This window comes from Sceloporus undulatus, chromosome 6 (genome assembly GCF_019175285.1).
Source record: "Sceloporus undulatus isolate JIND9_A2432 ecotype Alabama chromosome 6, SceUnd_v1.1, whole genome shotgun sequence".
Taxonomy (NCBI): domain Eukaryota; kingdom Metazoa; phylum Chordata; class Lepidosauria; order Squamata; family Phrynosomatidae; genus Sceloporus; species Sceloporus undulatus.
The window spans coordinates 129,784,602-129,805,593 of NC_056527.1; the positions used below are offsets into that span (position 1 = coordinate 129,784,602).

The 20,992-nt window shown below is 41.3% G+C and overlaps 1 protein-coding gene across 2 annotated transcripts in view; it reads right to left on the reverse strand.

Moving 5' to 3' along the window:
- Positions 1-854: 854 nt before the first annotated feature.
- SLC37A2 (solute carrier family 37 member 2) overlaps positions 855-20,992 on the reverse strand; it is a 33,833-nt gene continuing 13,695 nt past the window's right edge. The window contains exons 5-19 of one of the 2 annotated variants that reach the window (XM_042477319.1): positions 19,087-19,222; positions 16,298-16,374; positions 15,720-15,886; positions 14,179-14,216; positions 13,132-13,299; positions 12,294-12,384; positions 11,291-11,353; positions 10,347-10,432; positions 9,928-9,976; positions 9,415-9,488; positions 8,254-8,332; positions 7,129-7,226; positions 6,830-6,894; positions 2,456-2,503; positions 855-1,254 (exon numbers count right to left, since the gene is read on the reverse strand). In XM_042477319.1, the coding sequence (XP_042333253.1) occupies positions 2,485-2,503; positions 6,830-6,894; positions 7,129-7,226; positions 8,254-8,332; positions 9,415-9,488; positions 9,928-9,976; positions 10,347-10,432; positions 11,291-11,353; positions 12,294-12,384; positions 13,132-13,299; positions 14,179-14,216; positions 15,720-15,886; positions 16,298-16,374; positions 19,087-19,222 (1,210 nt within the window). In that variant the 3' untranslated portion in view covers positions 855-1,254; positions 2,456-2,484. The remainder of the gene's footprint in view (positions 1,255-2,455; positions 2,504-6,829; positions 6,895-7,128; positions 7,227-8,253; positions 8,333-9,414; positions 9,489-9,927; positions 9,977-10,346; positions 10,433-11,290; positions 11,354-12,293; positions 12,385-13,131; positions 13,300-14,178; positions 14,217-15,719; positions 15,887-16,297; positions 16,375-19,086; positions 19,223-20,992) is intronic. The other variant, XM_042477320.1, reaches the window with a different exon arrangement.

The window sequence follows — 20,992 nt, forward strand, 5'->3', positions numbered from 1 at the left end:
CCTGTTCCACAGCAACTCAGAAACAAAATTATTAGTAAATGTCAGTTATATGCAGAAATTGGATGTCACCCCTTTGACATAACATGACATATAATTGTTTTTTTCAATAACTATGGCTTAGGAAAGTCCAATTAAAACTGCAGCTCCACAAGGAAATTTTCTTGTGGCATGTAAAAAGTGTTAAGTTACTTTTAGAATTACTCGTGGGGGAAGGCTCCAGAAATGGTAGAGGATTATCACATTGTTCCAGAGATGGCTTGTTCAGTGTCATACTCTAGTTCTGGGTGTTGAGAGAATGCATTTTGGACCACTAACCAGCTGCTTTGGAGCATGCACATTTTTTTTACAGAAGTAATAATACAGCTGATAGCTAGCATGGTGCAGTGGTGTAAGTGTTGGAGTATGGCACCAGAGACCAGGGTTCGATTCCCCGCTCACCTGTGTGAGCGGGGAATCGAATTCAACAGCAACTTCAAGCTTTCGACACCATTGACTGGGGCTAGCTAGGGCTGCTGGTACTTGCCATCCAAAAACACATGATCCGTAGTTCGACCAGGAGTTAAGTTACTACAGACAACCAAGGCTTCCTGTGTGATGTTTCATCAAGAGAAGAAAACAGCATGAGGGGGAAACATTTAGAAACCTTTTCCCTCTTACAGTGGTCTTTCCACTTCAGACTGTAGTCTTGGCAGACAACTTCTTCCACAGTGTAATCATGGAACCACAAGCAATGTCGAATTCCACCCTTAGTAAGTGCAACAGTGACAGCAATGACGGGGTAACCAAAATCTCTCATGGGATTGTAAATACAGTTTCTTTCCTTCCACCTAAGCAGACAGACACCAACAACCAGCTGGTCCAGCACCATTTTTAATAATAATAAAAAAAGACCAATAAGGGATACAATTGGCAATCGATTAAAAACCGAGGCCTTGGGATTTGGCATGGATAAGACACCAGTTCCTTTGGCATCTTTAGTGCATCTTGGGTTTTGCTGTACCGTTCTTCCTGCTCTCCTCTACTCATAACTTAAAAACAAAAATTAAGAAATGCAGCTGGCAAACAGCTTGGCTGGTGTTTAGGATGAGAGTTCAGTTTGTTTCTGGCACACATTCCATGTTGGCTTCATGAATTCCTCCCACTGTGAACGCAGGGGAGGGGGCAACGAAACCATCCCTCTCAGCAACACTCTTCCTTGTTGCCTCCACAGGGCTCCTCCTCCAGTCAGATGGCACACGTCAAAATTCTTTAAAGCTGCAAGAACCAAGAAGATCTATTAGAGATATCATCTCAGACTACAATCGTATGCAGGTGGAGCAGCTGTCTTCTTTAACATAAGGTGGGATCTACATACACATTCAGAATGCTTCCAAGATACGAGAGCAGTTGCAGCTTCTGCTGTGCTTGGAATACAGTCTTCAAGAATTTCAAAGATAAGGAAGACACTGTTTGAAAACCTCACATTTTAAACATTTTTACGCTATTTTATATTCTATGGGATTTTTATAAGCTGCCTTACAAAGTTTAATATGCTTCTGAATGAAATAATTTTAGTAGCCATCCTATATATAGTAATCCTATATTATCTGTCTCGTGCTGTACATGGTGCTTTACAAGTAAAAAACAAAAACCCATCTCTGCCAAAAGTTTATATTCTTCACGTTACGACCCACAGGCAGGTAAAATGGCAGCATCCATGTCCAAAATGGAGATATCAGTAGATCTGGGGGGATCCTAAGATTTGCAGAAGTATCCCCCCACAAAAATACTCTTCAGGGAAGACCCCTTGTGGTAGCACCTCCGATCAAACAGATCATTGAGACTGAGCATATTCAGTGGCCATGAAATGCTTCTGAGTTGTTGGGAATGGAGTGGAGAGAAATGGAAAATGGGTGGTTGAAGAGGCATGGCATCGTGTGGCATATCCTAATGCAGGAAAGGATATGTCTGGCTGGTTGGAACCCTGAAAAAAGAGCATTTCATTTTGCAGCAATGCAGGTCCTTAATGTAAGCATAATACAGTATTAAGACCTGATATGAAATCTCTGTTCAGTTATATTGCTTACCTATTGCAATAGGTGAAGCTATTGTTCTCAGACTAGGCCTTATACATAGCTAATTATTACATACCCTGTTCTAGGTTCATCCACCATTTCATTTCAACTAAAGTCAGGAGGAGAACTAGTCAAACTGAAGCTCTCCTCAGCAAGCAGCCAAGAAAGGAGTACAAATTCAGCAATTTCACAGTGCTCTGTTTTAAACCTTCTTGAACTTTCTTCAGTCTCTTGAAGCCAAACATCACCAAGCAGATAGATTAAAGCCCAGTAGTCCCATGCAATTTAACCAAAGTTGTAGAGTAACAAGAAAGGAACAATAAAGCTTTCAACCAATAGCACCAAAGACACCAGAAAACAGGAATTCTACCAATGGGCTTGCAGCAGTGTTGTGGACTTACCATGACTTATGGCCCCAGAACATGCCTACTCAAAAAGTGGTGTTTGACCTGTAAATACAACCAACATGCAATGGCACCAGAGTTCTTGGGATAATGGCAGAGAGAGTACATGGGAAGAGAGGCTATATCATACCTTTCACTATTCAACAGGGTTGCACACTTTAAAAACATAATCTCAGGGTCTGTCTAGGTGATCAAGGACACAGATTTGTCCTTGACTCACATAACTCTCCTATGTGCCTTCCGCTCTCAGTGACATACTGTGGCCTAGATTTTATTTTAGTCGTGACCAGAGAAGACCCATTGAATCCATAAAATTTATCTACCTGTTGACTCAGCAATTAACCAAATAGGTCTACTCTATTTGGAACTAATCAGCAGGGTGTCAGCTTGCATGCATTTACTTGTTTGCTGAAGTCCCTAACTGGGGCTCTGAATGGTTACCCGCCTTTACTGGCCAGTCAAGTAGACACAAAGCCTGGGCCTTTTCTGTGGTGGCACCTTGGCTGAGGATTATCAAACAGGTTGAAGAGAAACGGCCTGTTTCTAGGTTGTGGACAAACAGGGGAGCTAGAAGAAAGAAAAAGCCACTGTTCCATCTAATTTAGAGATGGGAATCATATGTCTCACAGTGGCCTTTCTGAAGAACCTGGGCCCTTCATGGTCTCCCCTAACTGAAAGGAAATACAGCTAAGAAAGAAGAATTGGCATCCCCAGGCCACTTGCTCCTGTCACATCCTCATAAGAAAAATGGGCCTCAGACTCCTGGAGCATATCCAGCCCGGCTCTAATAGTTGCCTTTAGGACTGAAGGGCAGGGTATAAATACCATAAATAAATAAATAAATAAATAAATAATAGCAAACTCGTGTTGACAAATGGAACAAAATCATGGGCTGTGAAAAAGAAATATCAGGATAACCCTGAAGTGTACAGAACTACCTGTCAACCAAAGTTTTAAAAGAAAACCGAACAAGGAACTGCCTCCCATGCCCACCCAGAAGTGAGATGTTGAATGTTGAGTGTCAAGGTACCAAAATATCAGCTCTATAAGAATCAGTACCAACACTCAGGGATGGGACAGTTTGGAGGACACAGCACTGATTGGAAAGGACAGGCATAAGGTCAGCCACTTTAGAAGTAATCAGATTTCTTCACTGCTTGGTACCCTCCAAATGTGCCAGACTACAATTCCAGGCATGGTTGATGATCAGGGAATGTATTCTAAAACAATGGGAAAATATCCAGTTAGGGAAGGATGCTCTAAATCCTAACCTTAAATCCTAACACTACCAGGACTCCAGTTGGTAAGATTCATGTAGGATTTTTTCCTCCTCAAATGGCTGTCCATGCCTCCCAGCTTTCAGAACCATTGATTTCCAGAACCAGTGTCCTCTCTCTCTATTATTATTATTAATCATTATTATTATTATTATTATTATTATTATTTTTGTTGTAAAGTGCTGTAAATTTGCACCGCACTGTACATAGAATGGATAAAATCAATAAGAATAATAAAACCTGCCAGTGGCGTACAATCTAAAAAATAGATCTTTTTCTCTCTCTCTCTCCCCCAAACACACAAAATCAAAACATTTGGCAGGTGATTTGTTAGCCCACAAAGCTTGATTCTTTTATTACAGTATGCAAGATAAAACTGAGAAGGAAAAACCATTCTCCTCCAGGACTGATAGTTTTCCAAGATTCGATTGCTGTGAAATTTCTTCATCTGGAAATTTATTTTGATTAAAAGGTCTTAATGCAGTTATTAAAAGACATTAGTATAGGAAAGGGGGGGCATCTGTGAGTGCTAGGACATAACCCAGGCAGAGGAAATCAACCGCTGAAAGATACAATCTATTCTAGTTAGTGCTCTGCTGAATATTTATGAATTTCCATATGCTTTTTGAAGACAGAATTCAGACATAGATACATTACTGGAAAAATGCCCATCTCATCAAATAAATGTATTATTTCAACATGAGATGGGCTGTAGGCCACAAAGCCTATGTCAAATAAAATTTGATAGTCTTTAAAGTGTCAAAAGGTTCTTTGTTACTTTAGAACAGAGGTGGGACCTATAGGTTTGGGCTCTACAGTTTCCATCAGGAATGTCTAGCCAATAGTGAGAGATTATGGGAATTGCAATCTAAGGATGTCGGAGGAGTACAGTTGTGTACCACTGCTTTTCAAGTATGTCTGTCTGTTAGTATGGTATATGTTAATTTTCACCATAAAATGACAAGTGTAGACATCCAGAATTTCAGAGCCCTGCAAATGCACATCTGATGCTTTGCCATCTTAAAAGAATATAATCTGGTTGGTTGTGGTGATTCTTCTCTGTTTTGTACAATGTCAGTAAGACTTCAACATTTTGCTTTTTTTCATAGAAATGTTGTGTTACACTCAGGTTCTTTGGACCCCTCCATACCTTTCCTTTGCAATAACCTATTTACCTCACAGATGCCATGATGGAAGAAGAAAACCAGGAAAGGGGATGAGGGAAATCACACACCGAAATTTACATATTCTCCTCCATTAAATGGGAAGACAAAAGGGATGGACATACTCACACTGCAAACTATTTTGTATCCAATACTATTGGGTGAGTTAGTGCCACGCAAGAGCTAGGAAGGCACACAGAGGAGAAGGTTGCTGTTAATATTGGTTAAGGAAACGTGGTAGGATGTGTCTTTTTTTTTCCCAAAGGGACACAACATGTTTAAAAAAACAAAACATCATGGTAAAATCTTCACTTGGCTCATTGATTTATTGGCTCAAGGATGAAAAGCAATCTGTTCACAGTGGGGCTAGAGCAGAACATGGAAAAGTTACTTCTTGTACTAAAATGCCCAGGGTTTTCCAGGCAGCATGGCCACTGGCCATGATAGTAGAGGGGTTCTGGAGGTTACCAGAAAGTAGGTTTTCTAAGATCTGACTACAGATACAATGGGAAAATTTAGCAACTGTTATCTTGGCTTAATGAGATGAATTTGAACAAAGATTTTGTCTATTTATTAATAAATACAGGAAATTTTGTCCCTTTTGGTGCCTAACTACCACACACAGCAGCTAACCAAAGTTAAAGCCAATTAACATATGGTAAAATTATCAAATAACATGAAGATAAAAATAATGGTTCTGTGCATATAGCCTCTTCACAACTCTCTTTGTTGTGGGAGCAAACAGCTAATTAGCTTACTTGCTGTTCACCGCTATGATCTTTGGAATAGTGGTATATAAATAAAAACAAACAAACAAACAAGCCTTACATTGAACTAGCAGTTCTTCTTTCTTCTGAACTGGGAAACTCCAGAAGCCACGCTAAAGCCACACTCCAGTCCCAAGGACTGTAGCACAGCTTTGGCGCAGCTTCTGGCCTCTTAAGATGTGTGTATCATTTAAACAGCATACCTCCAAAGTGACCCAAAGCAGCTTTATTTTGGCCTGTCTGTTCGGGCCCTATGGTTAACAGCTTGAAATAAGTCAGGGTATTAATCTCAAGGCACAGTTTATGTTCTGGCTTGTTCTGAAGCTTTTACGGTTTCTTAGTTTGGATACTACAAGAGACTACACTAAGAATCCAAGAATCCTGCAGAAAGCATGGGCTGGGGGATTCTGAGTGCTGTAACCCCCCAAAAGTAATTTTTCCAAGTTCTGACATAAATAATGGTGTCCTGTGGTGACTACTCCCACTCTCATGTTACCCACAATAGACTTCCTAGCAGCAGCTCCTAGACAAATAATTAATTTCCTACTCCCAAAATCTACAAGTATCAGTCGGCTCATGGGACACTGGCCAGAATGACTCTGGGAGAAAAAATTTCTGAGTAAGCAAAATTTCAACCAATAGGTTTAAGGCTGCAATCCCATGCACCACTTATCTGGGACAAAGTCCCACTGAACACAGTAGGATTTACCTCCAAGCAAATGTGCAGTAAGTGTACAGTAAACACATGGGATAAAATACCGGGAGAAATTTGATAAGAATTCAGTAAAATTCAAGATGGCCATAATTGGGGCAGGAGAAGTTAGCAGATGGATAAACTTGACATTGTGGAGCAGCCTCCCCCAACCAAATGTTTTGGACTACAGAATCCATTACACACCAAAAGTGCAGTCACATGGGTGTGCTGGCTAAGGATGATGGTGTTGGTAGTCCAACACAAATATATAAGGTACTACTTGGGGAAGGTCACCGTAAGTTGAAGTTGACTTGACCACAATTAACAACAAAATGGTTGCAGAAGGCTGTGCTGCAGAACTTGGCCTGGATGTTTTTGAAGCTCCAATGAACCAAACAGGTCTGACGACAGATTACAAGCAACTCTTGGAATAATACATTTCACAGGTTTAGGGTTCTGTCAACACTTACCCTCTTTTTCTTGTGTAACTGCCACACCATCCTCTCATTTCTTTGAATACCACACGTGACAAAAGCTGAAAGGGGAAGACAATTTAAAATGAGTTTCTGCATTTTGTGTGAACAGCTCACTGAAGCTGGACTAGCAAATGAATCATACTTCAGTGAGAATGAGAAGATAATACTCTCCATTGAACCTTTGTACCTGAGGCAGAAGGTTAATTTAGAAGGCCTGTGGCAGTCTTCCAAACAAGGAGAATTGCTGAGAGCAAAAATGCATTGATACAGAAAGTTTGGTAAAAAGAACTCACTAGGCAAGCCAGAACATCAGCCGATATCAACATGTAGAAGACATTGTCCCAGCTGGAGCTTGAGATCAAACCTGCTAGCAAGGGTCCAAGAGCAGCACCTGCAGAATAAAAAAAGAACAGTGCAAAGGCTCACTCCTGCCATTTTGCTTGACTCCTGTCACTTTGGAAGCCAAGTCTCTTTCCAGCACAGATAGAACAAGGAGCACATGTTGGCTAATCGCACATGAAGAGTGGGAAGCAGGATGTTAAGAGACGACAAACATGTCCTTGAAAATGGGATTGCCATACTGGATGCAACCAGTGCTCCAGCTACCTTCCAATCTTGCCTCCAACAGCAGATGCCGAGATGTGGGGCACAAAATGGCAGGCATGTTTGGTGATCTCTAAACATAAGGATGTTGTACACAGCTGATGTGGCAGAGTACCATTGACAGGCTGACCATCAATGGTCAAAGTAGTAGCTCTAGTTGGTATAACCACAAATTTTAAAAGGAGACATGGCTTTATGTGTGTATGTGTGTGGACACACCTTCATACCCATATCTGTGGGCCTCAATAATCAGCATCATCCAATCTGTAAGGAAAATTCAGAGCTCAAAGCTGACCAGATGATCCTATCTGGTTGTGAGGCATAGCTGGGTTCCAGATATTACTATGCTTCACATTGTCTATACAATTTAAGTATTCCTCATTCTATTCTAAAGAATGTGATCCCCCCCCACATGCAATTCAGAGGAACCTGGGCTTTTTGCTGGGGGCGGGAACCTCAAACTCCACAGAAAAAGGAATCAGAGTTTTTACTGGAGTATTTATGAAGCTGTGCATTATCAAACATGTGGCTGTCCATCCACTTTGCAAGGATTTGCATGCATTTTCTGTGGATTTTTGGCAGAAGGAGGGAGAATAAATGCAAATTTGTCCAGGAAAGTGAAGACAATTAAGTGTCTATGTGAATGTGTGAACATCCACAGCAATACGTATGATGCACTTATGTGTAGACTAGCCGCTATTCTCTGGTGAACAGTATAGGGAAGACCATTGTCCCTTTGAGATCTCTGTCACCCTAGTCTTCTCAAAACAGTATATTAGGCTCCAAGGTAGCTCCCATTTTCTCTAGTAACTGACCTACAGATCCAGTTCCGTCAATAATGGCTGTAACGGTGGAGAGGGCCTTTGAATTTCCCTGGAGACTTTCATGAGTGCCCTGAGGTATAGAAGAAAAAAGAACAGCAAAATAAGTTTCAGGCAAATACACACACACACACACACACTGTATTTACTCAACTATAAGTCAACCTCATGTACAAACTGAAGGCAGGTTTTGGGGCCAAAATTATAGACTTTGATATGACCCTTGGATAAGTCGAGGGTAAAACCTAGGGGCATTTAGCAAAAGATCTAACGGATGAAGCAAAGGAAAGCAATGCCAAAGAACTTAGAAAATTCCAGCAGACATAACTGTTTGTGCTCACAATGAAGGTTGGATGGATAAGAGAATAGAAGGGAATCAGTACTTCCAGGACAGATTATGTTCTTGCCTTTCACCAGGGGATTCTTCCCTTTTTTATAAGAGTTAAAAGTACAGGACTTACACTGACTCGTGGGTGAGTTGATCCAGGTTTTTGGGGTCAAATTTTTTGACTAAAATTTCTACTTATACTACAGTGTAGTATGTGTAGAGAGGTCACTGTGGAGGAAGGCTGGCCAAAGGAACAATGCTGCAGCTGGAAAAGTCTCCAAAGTACCTGGTGGATGTATGTAACTAATGCTTTGTGCCAAATTCCTTTAAATTCCTTCCAAGTTTCAAATTTCATGTGCTGTTCTCAGCCAAGAATCTTCATTCTCATGTGGCTCCCTTAGCTAAGGTGTTGTGTTTGAGCTCCATGGAAAGAATTTTCTTACCCATCCACTCAGTCCAAATGAACTACTATACTGTGTATGTAATGCCGTTTCCAAGAACTTGCTGTGTGCCCAGAAAGTAGCTATAAAGGAAGTCCAGCCTTCCAGACTTATACTTAATGAAAGCTTCCCATTTTTGCTAATGGGCACTTTTTTGTCTCCAGAGGAGCCAGTTTAGCCAGGGAAGAGAGATTCATCCCAATCAGGCTCGGAAAGGAAGAGATAGGCCTCAGCTCTTTCTGCATTACATTGCAGTTAAGCATTGCCCCATTTGCTTATAATAAATTAAAAGTAAAATCAGGATGTAGATTAATCAGATATATTGCTTGCAAAAAAGGTAAATAAATTCAAAGGCCTCAGGCGTAGATGCTTGGCTCCAGTTCTTACCAAATCAGCTGACACTGCCGTTGTAATAAGAGCATAAGGTCCATTGACAAGGCCACCGCAGATAATAAGCATGACTGCAAAAGAAAACAGGAGAACATCAGCTGGGCAATCCAAACAACTTCCTTTCTAGCTAGACATCCCACTGACCTAATTATGTAGGAATGCTGCTTTCTTATGATCAGGACCTAGCAGTTGCTTAGTTTATTTCATATACGCATTAAATATATACCTATTAAAAGTATTTATATACTTATTTTCTGGGCATAACATGTGCAAATTAGCTTATAGTAGCTACATTTATAAAATATCAATCTAACTAGACTTAAAAAAGAATCCAAAAATTTATAAAACAGCAGCATATGAACAGCATGAGACCAGATGAACTATAATATCAATAAAGCTTAAACAAAATATTAAAGCAAGGGTTAATGTCAACAGAGCAAGGGCCTCAAATGGATCTAGGGCCATAACACAAAATATGATTGAAGAAACAGGCTGCAAACTGTATCTTACCTATTGATGTGCCTAGTCCATTCTGACCAATGTAGTTGTACAAGAACAGCTAGAAGAGAAAGCAAAGCAGTAACTAAGAATCCTCAAGCTGAAAAAGTAATTTCAATTACCTTAGTCATGTGTTTATCTGTAACATTAACATATTGTCCCCATTTAGAAACTGCATGATGCACATGTTTTTCCCTTTATGAAGAGCCCACAGCTAAAAATATAGGATGAGGAGATGTTGTTTATAAATGGACATGCTTTTCAACCCTCAGATAGGGGATATCTCTCATAATAAGGGACACCTGTCAGTCCTATAAGGAGCAAGTTTTCCCTTATAATAAGGGACCCCTTATAATCCCTTATAATAAGGGACACTGGGCAATGCTAAGCACACAGTTTCTGCAACTGGAGATGCTTTAAAGAATACTCACCATAGGGGCAGCCAAAATGAGCATCGCACAGCATGTGGTGGCCCTGCCACCAGTGTAGTCAGAGATGAGACCAGCCATGATGCCTCCTGCATGACAAAAATCACATTTCATTTTCCACAGTCAAGAGAGAGAAGAAAACATAATATGTGACAGTGGCACTGGTGGCTGATGTCTCATAGAATCATAGAATCATAGAGTTGGAAGAGACCACAGGGGCCATCCAGTCCAACCCCCTGCCATGCAGGAAATCACAATCAAAGCATCCCCGACAGATGGCCATCCAGCCTCTGCTTGAAGACCTCCAAGGAAGGAGACTCCACTACACTCCGAGGGAGTTTGTTCCACTGTCGAACAGCCCTTACTGTCAGGAAGTTCCTCCTAATATTGAGGTGGAATCTCTTTTCCTGCAGTTTGCATCCATTGCTTCGGGTCCTAGTCTCTGGAGCAGCAGAAAACAAGCTTGCTCCCTCCTCAACTGTGTCTAACTGTGGGCCTTGCTCCTTAGTCTAACTGTGGGCCTTGCTCCTTAGTAATTCTGCCAGGCATTGCAACATGAAAGAATTAGAAAGTCCATGGTTCTAATGGGCACTCAGCCCTCAGCTTAAGCATGACACTCTCTCAGTCATCTGTCTGCAAAATGGACTACGAAAACCCCAAGGGATTTCATGGGATTTTCTTGGTAAATTTCTATGTAACCTTTTTGGGAGAAAGGCAGCATAAAACATTTAAAAAGAAAGAAAGAAGACTTGTGGACAGTGAAGAGGAAGAGGAAGCAAAAGACATGGGGATAGAGGAGTATAATATTCAGCGGCATGACCTTGTCCCTTCCCTTTCTGTTTATGATAGCTCTCCTCCCCTGGAGAACAGCCACCCCAGCTATCCCCACAGGTTCCTCTTCTCCCAGAAATACATGGAAAGCCCAAATGAAAATCCATCCAACAAACCAACAATGCCGCCGACATCGAAGAGAGTGGACATATCTCCAGCTTCTTTTGCAGTCAAATGAGCTGCGGAAGAGAAAAGCACAAGGAAAGAATTGTAGGAGAAGAGAGGACCCAATATTTTTACGCACATGAAGTCCCAGGCTGAACCTTCAACATAGCCAGTTTTTTTAAAAAGGAAAGCATCTCAGTTAACAGAGCTAGTCTCTGTTCGTAACTTGATGCAAGTCAGAGGTGATAGTAGAATGCTAGATCAATCACAGTCAGTGACTCAACATGACTTAAAGCAGCTCTTTATCAAACTAAGTTTTAATGCCATTCATGTATAATTAGCAACAGAGGGGAGTTCTCCATTCTAGATTGGGACTATAGTGGAGATTACAGGAGGCTTTCATCCTTTGCCCTTGCTGTGCTCCCAGTCCAAATCTGTCCCCATTCAAAACTGGTATTTGATTTAAAGCCAACAGATGCTTTCTTTCCAATGGAAGTAGGTGGCATATCCCCACCTACTGGTCCTAGCTATGGGAGGGGGAGGCAAAATGAAGGTATTGCTCCCTAATAATAATTCTGCCCCCCAGTAAAAATTTCCTTTGGTCCCCAAATTTCTAGTGTTCCAGAAAGTGAGGCATTCTGATCTTCACAATTAGAATTCTTACATTTGCTCTGTTAGCATTCCTTTGGTAACTTCGCTTGTTCCTTTTCTTTGGATGGCTAAACTATATTTTTAAATTCTCAACTGAAGCTTTAAGTTACTGCAATGCTAGCTATGTGGGGACTCAAGGGAAATTTAATTGAGGGGGCAGAATTCTTATTTGGGTTGGCAATGCCCTCATCTCCCCTTGTGGCTACACACTTGGCCCCCGCCATGCAACCAGACTGAAGTCACATGTTTCCAATCTATATAATCTCTTTAGCCCACCCTGGTCCTTTTTTCTTATTAAAGACCGTTCTCTCAAAGTATTCTAAATTATAATTTGACAGTCTTAGGCAGTTTCTTGTGACTTACCCACATTCACAATGTAGAGGGGAAGCCAGTAGAGGAAGGTGTAGCTGACTAGTTTGGCGAACAAAAGGCAGAAAGAGAATTCCACCACTCCCTGTAGAGGAGAGAGGAAGGGGAAAATAAATCCATGAACAGATATCAACATTGTTTGGAAGGGAACCAAGGGCCAGAAAAGACACAACAAAAGACAGGAGTTCTATTAGGGACTTCTAGGATCTCCAGCACAACTGTTATGGTCCACTTCCACCAGAATTGCGTTGGAGGAGTTAAGAGATTCCTAGAGAGAACATATTATTCAAAACCGCAAATAATCAAATCTGCAAAGGTCAATGCCACAAATGTAGAGGGCCCACTGTAATAAAGCAGTAATACCACATTTCAAGAAGGATATTGATAAGCTGGAACATGTCAAGAGAAGGGTGACTAAGATGATCAAAGGTTTGGAAACCAAGCCTTATGATGGATGATTTAGGGAGTAGGGTATGTTTAGGGAGAAGACTGAAAGGTGATATGATAGCTATCTTAAATATCTGTAGGGATGTCATGTAGAAGATGGAACAAGCTTGTTTTCTGCTGCTCCAGAATGAGACCAGTGGATTCAAATGACAAGAAAAGTGATTCCATTTGGACATCTAGGACTGTAAGAGCTTTTTCGAGAGCAGCGGACTCTCCTTTTATGGAGGTCTTTAAACAGGGATAAGAAGGGCATCTCTCAGGAGTGCTTCAGTTGTGTATTCTTGCATGGAAGGGGTTGGACTAGATGGCCCTTGCAATTCCTTCTAAGATTCTGTGATCCTGTAATAAAACACATTGGCAGTGTTTCCTGCAGGATTATACTCACTGGTATTCTGAGAGCACCTATGAAACTGATGGCCTCCCGATCCTCTGGCAGTTCTTTGACATTTTCTGACACATCGATGATGTTTTCTCTACTTTGGGCAGAGATGTTGAGGCTTGCATCACTGATGGAATGTCCTGCCTCCAGGCCTTTCTCATCTGAACTGGAAACCTGAGAGAAAACCAAACATCTCAGGAATTCACATGGAGATCTTTCAGAAGACATCTCAACTTATTGCAGTAACTTGTCAGAGACATGGAATGCTTCTATTGCTAATCTTCAGTCAGTAGGGACCCTTGAAAGACGCCAGATATAAGCAGTCCTATCTAGTTAATTGGTTTGCACAAGTAGGAGCTGCCAGGCAACTGGTCCCATTTCTAGCATACTTTATTCCATTCTCCCAGCCAACCAGCCAGGTATGCCTTCTTTAATAATCTTCCCACCCTCATTTTCTATTTCCCCATTATCAACAATTCTCAACAGTCAGCCAGAAAGCTGAAGCCACTGAACATGCCTAGTTCTCATTGGGCATTTTAAAAGCAAACCCCAGAGTGTCAGTTCCCTTTTTAAAGAGTATGTCTGCAAACTTTGAGATTCCTCAAACCTGCTGACATCTCTCTCTCATGCACTGATAATATGACTACATAAATATCTAAGTTTGCTGTTAGTACATAGTAGGAGTGGGGAATATAATGCTCTCTAGATTTATCTAGATTGTAACATCCATGATTTCTCACCAGTGCAATGCTGGCAAAGGTGAATAGGAGTTCTAAGGACAAGCAGAGCATGGAAAAGTTACTTTTTTGGAGTGTAAGACCCAGAATTTTCAGGCAGCATTGGCATCTTGGAAAAGTTACTATTTTGAACTACAGCATCAAGAATTTCCAGTGGCCATACTAGTTGGGAGAGGACTAGGAGGTGTACTCCAAAACTATTGTTTCTAAACTTTGATCCTAAGGTCCCCAGCAACACAAACGTGGAGTCTGTTAATTTATTTAGACTGCAGATGCAGGGGATTGTTATGAAAACTCTGAGAAATTTGAGACTTACATGATGAAGAGGTGGACTGCAGTCAACATCTTCCGGATCTGAAAGAGAGGGAGACTGCATTAGTAGAGAATGCATTGACTGCAGAGTCAGACAACAGTTGCAGCCACACCAAGGGAAAGGGCAGCCAAGTGTACTCTGAAATTTGTGAACATCAACAGCTGTAAGAGTGATATAACATAACATAATATAATAATAAAACAATAATATGCAAAGTTAGTTGAAATTCTCTTCAACCATTAAAGAACATAAGGTGTGTCTGCTGAATGCTATTGTCTGAAAAATCACAGGGACAGAGAGGAGATTTATTCAGGAGGTAGCCATGCTGGCCATGTAGCAAAGCACAATAACATCCAAACCCCACAAAACAGTGATATTCGACCAATCAAACTGCACAAACTACATGATGCAAGACATTTTTTCTCCCTTTCCTCGATGAAGAAGCCAGTGGAGTTTTGAAAGTTTGCATCATGTATTTTGTGCATTTTGGTGGGCTGAATAAATGTATAAACGTTTTATGGATTTTGGATGTCATTATATACTGAGGAGACTGGTTATACTGTTTTCTGCCATGAGGTGGCAATATGTATTTATCTGTGTATGAAAAGTTGCAGATGTATCTGTAGGAATCTGCAAGAGCATTCACAGAGCTGCTCTTTCTATTTTTGAAGTGTTATAGTGCTATAGTGTGTGAAATGGCACCTTTGCACAACTCCTTTGCAAAGAAAAATTCAGAGATGAAAATGTGCCCTTTGAATCATAGGGCCACATCACAAACCATTGTATATATCACTTTTAGCGTACAATCCTAGTATACATTCAAGATATTGCTTCAAACTCCCCCCCCCCCCCCCAGCAAGAATGGACTGAATGGATGTGAAAGAAGTAATGATGAACAAACCATATCCAAACCCAAAGAGGCAATTCAGGCGAACTCATGCTTCTTTTGACCACTCTGGGAAAGTCCAAAAGTTTTCTTCCTAAATTCTATAGGGATCAATCCATAGTGGTTCTTAAATCTTCACAGAGTAATTCATTAGCCCATGAAGGATGCTAATTAGAATACATAAAAGATTTATACAGTGTTTCCCTAAGTCTACAAGGTTTTGTCATGGGAAAGAGGTCATGGTTGTATGGGAAACTCTTGTGTTTGGTTAACTAGGTTAAAACGTTACACTTGTCAAATTTTATTGTTGTTGTGTGCCTTCAAGTCATTTCCAATTTATGGCAACTCTAAAGCAGGGCTTCTTAGCAAGATTTGTTCAGAGGCTTCCTCTGAGGCTGAGAGTGTGTTGGTCAACCAGTGGGTTTCCATGGCTGAGCAGGGATTTGATCCCTGATCTCCAGAGTCATAGTACCACACTCAAACTACTACACCATGCTGGCTCTCTGTCAAATCCTGATTGTTATTTTGTTCATGTTGTCCCACATTTTGCCCCTGTTCAAACTCCAGATTAACAAATTTATCCCAGTTTTGCAGAATGCTTGGGAAGGAGGGCAGGATCAGGCAGCCTTTTTGATTCAGCACAGCTCCCAAGACTCACATTCAATGAGGAATAAGAAGCAGATGATGCCCATGGTGGCTATGATGATCCCAGGCACTATAAAGGACAATCCCCATGCGCTGGAAACCCAAGTGCCAGCAATCAAGGACCCCAAGATGTTTCCGACGGATGTGTGTGAGTTCCAGATGCCCATAATGAAGCCTCGTCTGAAAAGAGAAGAAGACAGAAACTGGTAACCGGTCAGTTTTTCTGCTAGGCCAGAAAATAGGCTACAGGTTTTAATGGATTATCCAGACATGGAGCCAAAGATTGGCAAAAATCACTAGTTCTGAGACTGGAAAAGGTGCCCTGTGGACTACAACTCCCAGAATCCCTAAACCATGCTGGCTTGGGATTCTTGGAGGTGTAACCAGAATTCAACCAGTGGTGACTAGTTACTTCCATGCTCTGAAGGTGCTATATTCTAAATTGGACCATTGTTCCATTTTCCAGCTCAGAGTTATATTTTCTGTTCCAGCGAGGGAATAAATCAGGTACTTCTTCCAGACATTAAGCAATTGATGATTGAAAGAAAAGCAGAAACCCGCAAAATGCAGATGTTAGGAAATCAGACTTACTTCCCCTTTCCAAACCAGTTGCCAACACATGCCACCACGGATGGCCAACCAGTGGTCTGCACCAAGCCATTGAAGATCTAGGTAGGAGAGAGTGAGAGAAGGAAAGAAACAGAGTTAAACTACAGGGGATACTTGTAGGCTCACTGGGGATCTGGACATGCAATACCTTCCTTTTATCTTTTATCCTTTTATCTTCATAACAACTCTCTTTGATAGGCTAAGTTGATAGACAGTAACTGGGCAGTCAGCCAGTCAACCATGACTCAGAATCTGCTCCCTGTAGCTCTGCAATGTAATTGGGCCTAAAAATACGAGACGCCTGCCCCTGTTACACCCATAAGAACACAAGCTGATACTTGCAACAAAATGCAACAAAATGTTGCAGCATGGAGTGCTTCTGGTTCAGAATCCTAGCCACTGCATTCTATTTTCCTTATGGCCTCCTTGAATGCAACAAATCCCCCTTTTCAGCAGAGCTCAGAACTACTTGCATGGATTACAGCTCTCAGAATCCCTTAGCCAGTATTGTGGCCACACTGGCTGGGGTTCATGGTAGTCCAGACAGGAAACTTTTCTAAGTGATGCTTCTAAACTAGAGACTATGATCTCAATGATTCAACAGCTCTACTGGCTGCTAGTCCAAGCATATATTTGTTACTTTTGTTGTTTTAGACAGGCGTTCTTTTAATTCTATTGGCACTTTAATTATACTTAAATTTTCATATATATATATATATATATAATATTTATTTGTATCCCACTTTTTCCCCAACACTAGGACTCAGAGCAGCTTCACAGCATTAAAAACAGTACTGAGCCAGGGGCAGTTAAAGCGGTCTCAAATTGGATTATTTCTGCAGTGTGTTTTGGACTACATCTGTTTTAACTTTAGCAAACTGCCTTAAATTCAAGGATTGGGGTAATGGCAGGATGTAAATTAATAAGAATAAGAATAAGAATAATAAATACAGCAGCAGCAACAACAAGAAATTTGGATCCCTTGGTAACTGGTCATACACACCCCAAATGACTCATAAAGTCTTCCGTCTTGCTTAATAATCCCTAATGGAGCCAAGGCCCTGAGGCCCTATGTCAGGGCAGTTAACCTGAATCAGGGATGCTTCTAGGACACAAAACCTTGTTGCTTTTATCCTCCATGCTCCAGATTTCCCCATAATCAAAACTTGTCTAACCAATTACACAAACCAGTTGGGAACTTAGATCCCTGAGTGCGTAGGAAGGAAACGTAACCCCGACTTGTCGCAGAGAGAGTTTCAAGTGATGAAAGCAGGTAGGAGGAAAATACAATCAGGCAGCTTGCCTAACTAGTTACAAAAATAGTTCCATGTGTTGCAACACACTGGCAGCCCACAAACACAGATAAGATGCTATACCCATCCTGCTATTAGAAGGCTGGCGCTCACAGCAATGACTAAGACACATAGGACACTTCCCTGTACTCTGCACAGTATTTGACCTAGAAAATGATGAAGTGGGGCACCCAAAAACAGAAGAGGACATGAACAATGGGGTTTCTCACATCAGTGAGGTGGCAATTCTGCTTTGGATTTCAGTATGAACTTTAAAGGATAAGAAAAAATTGTTCATCCAGTTTTATCTCAGAAATGCTATAGTATTAGACTGGAATCTTACTGAATTACAGATTTTTAATTAGGCATAAATCTGAGACCAAATGTGGTAGCATCTTACTCAGCAGTTCCTGCATCATCAAACCCCATAATCTCTCATTTGACAGCAATGTCTCATTCAAGCAGACATATCCAGGATGGAAAAATAGGCTGCATCATTTTCTAATTTTTTCCAAGGGCTAAATCCGTCTGGCTTCCGTTCAGCCAGCCTGCAACACATGTGACTGTTAAGTCTACAGATCTGACCATATGAAATGTGACTGTTAAGTCTACAGATCTGACCATATGAAACAGTTTTTTCCTATCAAGGGACAAATGGAGGGATGCAACACCCACACAATGGTTAAGAGGACAAACAAATGGCAAGGAAAGTTTATTATTGGCTAGCTTCCCTTCTTCCTCATGTGGAGCCCTGAACTGAGGGACTCTTGTGCTGTGAACTATTCCACAAGTTCTGTTGCCCGCATAATAATAAATCAATAAAGCTTTTATTTGTATCACACTTCTTTGTACAGGCAATCGGAGCGGCTTGCAGTGCAGTGCCAAAAAAACAGTGCCAAAGAACAGAACATGCATGCAGTGCCAAAGAACAGACACAAGTCACCCTTATGGTGACTTGCATTGCTGGAGTGAAAATTGGTGATAACTCCTGCACCGTTTATTTGTGTGTACAAGAGGGAATTTCAGCAAGTGTTGCCCATCATGCAAGCAGGTAGGTAATAAGCAACACCTGCTGAAATGCCCTCTTCTACTCATTGGCTCTACAGACTGGCAAGAAACGCCAGCATTGGGGTGGAGTGGGGGCATGGTGACTGCCCACCACCCTCCCCAACTTTCCCCCCAAAGTGGCATCATGCCACCCGGCCAACCAGACAGTGGGCAGCATCACAACATTTCTGCGATGCAGCATTTACACATGCAGTGTTAAAAAAATGCAGAAGAGCCACCACGGCAGTAGCAAGGACGGCTTCCTTCCACCTCAAAAAAGAGCTGCATTTTGCTGCTTCTTTTGGGGCTGGAAAAATGCCAGATTGGGGCTGCAGCCCCAATCATTAAAGGCAGGGTGCTAGCCTCACAAGAAGTCCCATGTTATAAAGCTGTGGAGAGAATTCCATTGACAAACATAATAAATCTCCATACCTGCACAAGCACAAAGTACCAAAGTTGATGGATATTCCAGTAGTAGCCCAAACCAAATAAGCATGTAAACAGCCCACTCAGCAACATGCCTCCAGAGAGATAGTAGCGCAATGGAAGACGCTCACCAAAAATTCCACTGCAGAAGAAAAGACAAACAGTACATCAAAAACAACAGCTTTCTTCCCAAAAGATCCACTTAAGAATTACAGCATAACAGAGCAGCAACAGAGACCATAGCTAGGATGAACCATATTTTGCATGCAAAAGATCCCAGGTTGATTTCCTGATATCTTTCCCTGGTTCTGAATGTATCCTAAGTTAATTATATGTTGTTTAAAAGTCCCCCCCCCCCCCCAAGAAAAGCTCTTTTTGTCCATTTTAAATCTGTGTCCCAACATTACTGATGGATATGGAATAAATCCAGATTTATTCAAAGACCTAGAGTAGACCAACTGGAATCAAGAGGGCTTACATAAGTGATGACTAACATGCCAGTTAATGAAACAGGTCAATTCTAGTTGGGAACTAACACTGGATTTAGCCCCATCAGTCTAAAAAGACTAGAGAAATATCATCAGAGGGTTCATAAACTCAAAAGATGCTTTCATGCCAAGTGAAGACTGAAAGAAAAAAAATGGACCATCATTATTAACATCTACTAGCTCTGTGGTGCTATCCCAAAGTACATACTGAATACATGGGTCTTTCTTTTAAGCACCCATATGCAGAATTGTGGCATGGGTCTTCACTTTTAAATGCAAGATAAAGAGTGAAGTCATTGGTAGTGAAACCAGAAGTGGTGACTTCTCTTTCTCTGGAGCTGTTTAACTGCAAGTAGGATCGCTACCTGTGAAAAATATTTATCTGACTCATACAGAAGGCTACCCTAGGAAACCTACAAGACAACCTCCACATCTATGATTTTATACAATAAAATCTTGTTTGCTTGTTTAATATCTCGCCTTTCTCTCTGCATGAGATTCAAGGTGGCAAGATGGGATTATGGCTGATTATAAACAGAAATGTTTCCATACTATTGATTTCAATGGTAGAGAATATGTGGCTCCCCCATATGTTATTGGAGAGCAACTCAATGTAGCTACTAAGAGTGTTGTCGCTTGTTACGTCAATTTATTTTCCAGGAACTCTTGAGCCGTGCATTGCAACCAGACGCCCTTTCCTAGAAACTGTAGATGATGAGGGAGACTTTATCAACTTCTTACACTCCAGTTCCAAAAGAGTTGCATGTAATAACTCATATTGAACACTTTGTGGTCTAAAAGTTTATTCCAATGTGATTAACAACCTGACTTATCTAATCCTCCTTTGTTTGCCATGTCATTTGTAAGTCTCATTAGCAAACTGTGTGAAGGCTGGGTCCCAGAGCAATTAGGCTGAAAGTGAGGAAAGTACTGACCTCCAGATGTTGTTGGACTGCAATTCCCATCTGCTGTGGCTGGGGGACAGTCAAGAATAGAGGATGACTGGAATGGCAGTCCAACAACATCTTGAATGCCAGGTATTCCTCATTGCTGGTTCATGTGAAACTGCCATACAGAAAAGTAAACCATTTGTTCATCAATGTAGGTTCTGACTCACAGCGAATCTCCAGTTTCACCTGTGGGAAATTCTAGGCATCAGGGAGGATATTTCTACTCTGAGGACTACTGTAGGCTGCACCAACCCCTTGAAATGAAACTTGGAATGACTGGAAAGTTGCTGGTGGCTTCTTTAAAAATTAACTTTTTAAAAAATGGGGGGAGTCCCCCAAAATTAGAGACACATCTTGTTTTAGAGAAGAATTGCACTCCCCAGAAAAGCAACTCTCTCTTAGGCCTGTTACAGACGGGCACCCTATGACGGACTCAGTCTGTGCTAGGGTTAGAAAGGGGCATCTCTTCCAGAC